A 7,470-nucleotide genomic window follows, 5' to 3' on the forward strand; every position below is an offset into this window, starting at 1 on the left:
TTTTCACCAAAAATTGGAAGTGACTTTCTAAGGGATCCCTAAGTCTTCCGAACACCCCCTGGAGGCAGCTGGAGCACAGCTCTGGAATATCCATGTAGGGCTGTCCCCAAGGATTTGGGAACTGAGGATAGGTGAATCCACTGGTTCTGGATGCGAGGATACAATGGACCCACTGTATCTCAGTCAGTGTCCAGTACTACTGGTTCAGCTTGTTTCTCAGCTTTGTAAAAGATGCACCATCCAGTTGAAATAGGATGTTACAGTTGAAGAGAAACTGTTTTTGGAGGCTACACATGTTCCTTATTGAAATGCATACTTGAAGATGTTGCTAATAACATCATTTAAACTTGGTATAGAAGAAAATAGAAATATCTGTTCTGTATTGCACATGGAAAATGTACAGTATGCAACAGGCAGGTGTACCATTTCTGAAAGAGAATAGGAAGCCCTACTGAATTACAGTCAGTAATTCTAAATTATGAATGCCTCTGGGTTATGTATTACAATTTTTAAAAATCATTGATTTAAAAAAAAAAAACAATTCCGATTGATGCGTTTTTCTTCTGTTAATATTCTTCTATTCTATTAATTTTCTTCTATTAATATTAATATAGTGTATATATATATATTTTTTTTAAACATGGTTATTTTAATTTGTTCATTTTTAGGGCCTCATCTAAAGCAACACCATCCACATCACTATAAGCCACCACCTGAAAAATACTAAATTATATTGGATTATTTTACTGGAAAAGAATATAAACTGAAGATCAGAGAAATGCACATGTACTAGAGCTCAGAAGGATCTCAGCTTGTGGTGATGTTCATCATGTATGAATTGTGCAGATACAGCTACTTCAAATGGACTGAAGAAAGCATTTTTGTACTAATTCCAGGAGGAAGGATGAACTGTATTCACATAATAGAAGCATTCAACTTCCATAAAATTTAAGAGTATCTCAGCTTTGTGATTTTACTAGCATCATAGCATACCTTGTATGACACTCGGTCTTTATAACTATCTTTGGGTGGATTTTCTTGTACTATTCAAAATGTTAAACATAAGTATTAAAACAATATGTCCAATTAAGCTATTATCAGTTTGCTTAACATAACAAAGCTAGCTCAATGTAAGTTGCCATAACAAACAAAACCTATTACTAATGGCTTGAATTCCATATTTTGATTGGTTTTATGAAGACCACATTAATGCATATGAGGAGATTGAAGGAATACCATATTATTTTGATCAACATGGAGTATGTTTATTACAGTGACTGCCCAAAATTAAAGATGTTATATTCCCAGAATATGGGGTAGGGAAAAGTTGGTCAATCATGTTTTGCTTCCTTTGTCTAAGCAAAGGAAACTTTGTGTGTGTGTGGAACCTGGTTTATACCTTCAGAAGCTGGTTCAAGTAAACCCCTCCTAAATTCAGACTTCTTTTTTTCTAAATTGCAGGCTGTTGGAAAACCTACAGCATTTCCCTGCTATTTCTTAGTCTCCCTTTTGCCTACCATCTAGCCTGACAATAGACTTTATAGGATTCCAAAGCTTGCTATTTGAAATCTGGTAATTTTAGGTTGGTCCTAATAAAGTCATTACCCTACTGTGGACTGTGGATTTTCCATAGTTGGTGAATATTAGCTTTCACATTTTAATGCTGGCAATACCAGATAACATTGTCAGGGAGGCCTTATATTGGCAGAAGTGACTTAAGAAAATAAATGATGAATGCTGTGAATGCCCACTTTCAGAAATCCACATATGAATCCTGCTTAGATTATAGAGACAGGTGACAAAAATTCAGTACTTGTTGAATAGGTATACTATATTGTATTTGGATTTTACTTGGAAACTGAATATCAGTATGTACTAGTATTTTCAGGGGCTGTTCACAACAGGAGATACAAATTCCTGAAATCAAAGTTCTAATTGTTGAAATAAGTTGCAGTTCACAAATGTAAGCGAGACTATTTTGACTTTGGAAATAATGGACTTGTTCCAAAGTCCCAGAGGTCTGTTAAATCTAACCTTTACAGAGTTCACCCAGCAATGCCTAAAGGAGTTCTGCAAAGTAGTTACGGATTAGAAAGTGTGGGGATGTGACTTGCTTTCTGAGGAACTCTGCATTCCTAGAGCACCATGCTCGAGGGCAAAATGGAGAATGGCAGCTCCAGAACCAACCCTGGAACATGCTGCCCAACCCCACTCCCAGCCATTACTTACCTTAGAGAGCTCCATGCTACTATTCTTCTCTCCACTGGGCTACCCAGCAAAGCATCCCCCCACCCCGGCAGCAAAGCCAGTGGAACTCCCTAAAATGAAGGTTTAATAACTAATGGGGAGTGGGTATTCGGGTTTAACTGACTTTATTAATGGACCCATTTGCCTGTTATATTGAGGGTTCACTGTAGATCTTTTTCTTTTCTTTTTTTAAGTAGCTGTCTTATGAATTCTACTAGCAAGATTCCTCATTCTTAACAACTAACCAGTTAATCAATAGAAGACAGGTTACTTATATCCAGCAACCTGCATTTTATACCCAGGTCTGGCATAGCTTTCTAATTCATTTATGTGGAGGGAACAGCTTTGTGCATGCAAAAGGATGTTTGCACAACTGTCACTGTAATATAAGGATGATCATCATCTTAAGGCGATTACTCGGTTCCATTATAGCACCGGTAACCAGTTTGTGCCTGCTGCCCTTCAGATCTTCAGAGCCAAGATCGTGGCCCAACTATTATATGGCGTCCCCATATGGGTTACGGTAGCCAACAGTACCCTGGACCGAGTTGCGGCCGTTTTTTTTAGGAGGATTCTTGGAGTCCTAAACTCCATCCAGTTAGCAACACTGACTCTTGAGTTGGGAGTCCACCTCCCTTCAACCATAGCATGGACTATAACGCTTAAATTCTGGCTTCGACTCCATCTGTCCCTTCCATATGACTCCCTTCTTAATGACCTGTTAAGAGACCCTTATTGTCTAGTTGGTTTGTAAAAATTGATTCCAAATTGAACTCCCTAGATCTTCCTTTGGAATCTTTAGTGGGCCTTGATGTTGTGCCTATAAGCTAATTCAAACCAGGCTCTGGGAAGCTGAATTTACCTCTCTTTCCGCTGATCTTAATCGAGTATGTTCCCCTCTTTCCTTTGGTCTCTGTCCTTTATCAGGTCAGCCCTCTAAATATTTTGATACCCTAATAAACCCCTCCCTTAGAAGGGCTTTTATGCTTGCGCGTTTTAATATTTTCCCCTCTTCGTATCATCTTGGCAGATTTTCCCACATTCCTCGGAACTGCAGATTATGCTCCTTCTGTCACCTCGAACCGGACACACTTGAGCATATTCTGATCTATTGTCCAGCGCATTGTTCACTTCGAAAGCTGTATTTTATGGCATCCTACTGGCCCATTTATTGATCCCTTTTTTGTTTTGTTAAGTGACAATCAGGCAAACATTACAATACAGTTTTCTATCCCAAATTATTAAAATATCCCCTTCCTAAAAAAAAAAAAAGGAAGGGAAAAAAGGAGAGGAGGGGGGGAAAGGGGAAAGAAAGGAAGTTGAACAACTTTCTCTTCTTCCCTCTTCTCTTGAAACATTTCTCATCTCCCCTCCCCATCGTGTTTATCCTTTTGTGACTGTTGTAATTTGTTTATCTGCTTATATGCCAATAAAGGTATGATTGATTGATTGATTGATTGATTGATTGATATAAGGATGATTATAGATTCCCACACATAGGGAATAGCTTCATCTTAAAATGGGAGTGCACATGAGAATCAAGCTAGTAATTGCGTCCTGAAACATTCAAATATTTATGTCATTTATTATGAACTGAGCAACAGCTCTGAGTAATTCCAGGGTTAAAATAAATACATTTAATTTACTAAACTATACAGTTAAATTTTATTAACCCCAATAATTTCCATATGCTTCAATACACTTCTGAGTCGTGTTAAAATTTACAGTTGTTTTTTCCTTTTCTGTTTTGCTTTATAAACATGGATAGTGGAAAGTTTCTAGACTCCCCGCATATTCATATGTGCACACTGTAGGTAAAAGTAATAGAAAGCCTTGGAAGATTAGCTGTTAAGTCCTAGAAGAAATATTTTGTCTCTCCTTAGCATAATATTAAAGAACTCTACCACTTTTGTCATACTTACGTGTCTTTTTTTTTTAAAAGAGCTGCTCTTTTTTTTTTTTAAAGAGAACTCCTCCATTGATATCAAACAGTTTATATTAAAGAAGGAAAATAAGGATGTACTTGTTTCTTAAAAGCACAATTATACTAATATGAACATATTTGTTCTGGAGCAGAAAAGCAACAGTAGAATTATCCTTATTCAATAGTCAACTGAATAGTAAACAGTTATTCAGTAGAGAGAAATGTTTTTGGTGGACAGGAGTGATGTGGTCCTTAAGAGGGTTGTTTCTGACTTTATTATAGCATCAAGTAAAGATTTTCATAGATGACAAGTTCTTCACTTTTCAAGCACAACCAATATAGTTTTTATGTCACCTAACATCCCTTTGAACAGTGGAGACAGTCAGATAAACAATTCACATATTCAATTATAGTATAAGACGTTGAAATAGTGAGATGGGTAATATGTATGCATTCACTTTTAAGTTGATTGGTATTTTCTTTCTTAATGACTTTAAAGAAAATAGAACCATCCCTCAGATGCAGAAGAAGACCAAATCTCTCTAGTTCAAGTTTCAATAAACTACTTCATACTGGCATTTTTGCCATTTGATGACTTGTAGCACCATTGGGGGGAGAGAGAGCGCACTACAACTTTTACATAGCTGCCAATGCAAAGCTTTTCCATCAAGTATGTTTGCACTGCAAAGTAACAAAGTAGGTTCAGCTGCAAGTAACTGAAGCTTGAGAAATCAAGTGATTATGCTGGCATGTGTGAACTTGCCTCAGCCTGGGAAGCAGAACATTTCTTGATTTATTTAATTTTTTTTCACATTGGGTACTACCCAATGTATACATGGATGTATACATTGCATTGAAATCACTGAAAAGCTTGTCAGGACTTGTATTTCTCTGTATAGGAATGAGATTGAAAAACAAAAATTCCAGCTACCTTTAATCTAGGTCTAAGAATATACGAGTCCAAATGCTTCATTTCAATGTGTTACTCCTTTTTTTTAAGGTTCCTCCTTCACCAACTTATCTACAAAGGCAGTTGTGATACTAACTTATTTATTTTTTCTCTTATATATGGCTTGTCTTTTTTTGTGTGTGTTAAATCTTTGATCAGAACCTAAATGTCATACACACCTGTACATTTTAACTCCAGAATATGATCCTTATAATTTGTTGCATGTTACAAAAAAGATTCAAAACTTTATTTAAATAATATCTGCAGATGTTGATTGATCTCTATGGTTTTGCATGCCAAAACTCATAATTCAGTTATAGGCATGAATTGTATTACTGTATTACATCTATTGAATATATTAGTAAGGTACAAATTACAAAGTAATTAACAGAGGTTCTATATGTAAAAATATTTTTTTTCTTTTTATGTAATTATATTGTAGTGTGAAGATAACAGAACTACTTATCAGTTAACTAAATCGGCTGTAGAAATCATGTTCTTATAGCAGTCATTTAAAAGTCAGTATTTATTAATACATGTTATACAGAGGAGGGTTGATTTGTGTGTGTGCGTCTTGTTCCTTAGAGAGAATTATGGTTCTTGTAAAAACATTTTGTAAAAAAAATTATTGTAAATAGTCTGCTGCTCTGTTTCTCATTATTTTCATGTTTAGATTTTGTACATATGTTTAATAAACTGCCCTTCTGTATAGAAATTTAGTCTCATGTAATTTGCGACTAGAATTGGAGAATCATTAATTGTACGTAGCTTCCAGTTACCTCAATCTTCCACCAAGAGTGGCCTTATCCAAACACATTGAGCTGGGGCCATGCGTATCAAGCTCTGCAGCCCAATCCTATGGTCCAGAGTGCCTGGCAGTACAGCAGCACCGAAATGGTTGCCTTTGTATCCAGTGGGGCTGGGCAGCCATAAGAGCCTCCATGGTTGTTCTTATCCCATGTCGAGCGCCACAGTTGGAATCAGATCTTCTTGGATCTGTACCCACTGTTTAAAGCCTATGCAAGAGAGGGCTTGATGGTTCCCAGGAGAGGGACAGGATCAGCGGTGGGTCCCCACTGCTGTTTGTTTTATTGTGGCTGTGGCGCAAAAAAGTTTGAAGACCATTGTATTACACCATAAATTATCTTTTTCTAAAAATTCATCTAGCAGTTACATTTAGAGTAGGGTTTTTCAGACTTTTGTTTTTGCAAGTACCACTTACCTAAGTATCATTACTGCAACCTGACATGTGCACAAGAGTGAGCATTATGCCCTACAGTTGGGGCTTCATTCCGCTCCCATCTCCCTGAATTAAGCCTCTTTCAAAGAGTCAAGGAGGTGTATAGCCACACCTTGCCCATGGGTCCACCGTCCCAGCTGACTCCATTTCCAGTGGGGTTTGGTCAGGTGCGACAGTGCTTCTTAATCACAATGACAGTGGTGTCGTACTATCTGCCGTATTATGAAGTACTAGTAGTACCACTAGTTGAAAATTAATCTAGAGCCATGTCAGAGATGGGGAGAACTGACAAAACAGATATGTACCAGCTTCTACTCCTTTTCTATCCCTTTTACAATGGATGTAAGCCATTGATGAGACTTGTGTTTGCCTGATTAAGGCTGTTGCCCTATAAACACTTGCCTAGGAGTGAGTCTCATTACAATGTTTAACTTCTGAGTGGACTTGCCTAGGATTGTGCTGTGAAGCAATTATAAAGCAGCTGCTTAAAGCTCAGCACACAGCACTTGTTATGTTGTGTAGATACAGTTGTTTAATCTTTTACTTATATCATGCAGTTTCAAGCTAAGTTTTAAATAGGTAAAGAATTGTGCCACAGCAAATATACAGTATTTGCTTTACTCTTTGGAATTTTTTTAGGGGACCTGTTTCTGTACTTGATTTTTACCTTCGGTACTTTATGGCACTTTGAGGTTCATCAGAAAAATGTAATTTAACCACAGTGTCACCCATCTTAGCAGATCAGAAGGATGGGCAAATGGAAGTTTGACAATACTGCATTAATCCTACAAAGTATCCAACCAAGTGAACCCGTGATATTGAACCATGAACCAAGTGGCCATGAAATTCAGAAACTTCAGTGTTTTTGTGCTCAGATCTAACTAATAAGAGATCACATGACCATTTTCTGTGTTTCTTAGCATTATCAGTACCATTTTCTAGCTGCTGTTCTCTCCTTCCCCTATGGCTAAGTATGTAACCCCTAACTAAATAAAAAGTTTACCTGTGGACACCATTTTTTCATCAAAAATGACACAACACCATACCATGCTTGAAGAGCTAGATACAAAACAATTTACAGGTGCAATATTTTTATTACCTGGAAAAAAG

The 7,470-nt window shown here is 37.0% G+C and overlaps 1 protein-coding gene across 1 annotated transcript in view; it reads left to right on the forward strand.

The window, feature by feature from the left end:
- Positions 1-5,817, forward strand: part of ANOS1 (anosmin 1) — a 137,053-nt gene extending 131,236 nt beyond the window's left edge. The window contains exon 14 of the mRNA XM_066622002.1: positions 669-5,817. Within this exon, the coding sequence (XP_066478099.1) occupies positions 669-727 (59 nt within the window). The 3' untranslated portion in view covers positions 728-5,817. The remainder of the gene's footprint in view (positions 1-668) is intronic.
- The last annotated feature ends 1,653 nt before the right edge of the window (positions 5,818-7,470 follow it).

This window comes from Tiliqua scincoides, chromosome 3 (genome assembly GCF_035046505.1).
Source record: "Tiliqua scincoides isolate rTilSci1 chromosome 3, rTilSci1.hap2, whole genome shotgun sequence".
Classification (NCBI taxonomy): domain Eukaryota; kingdom Metazoa; phylum Chordata; class Lepidosauria; order Squamata; family Scincidae; genus Tiliqua; species Tiliqua scincoides.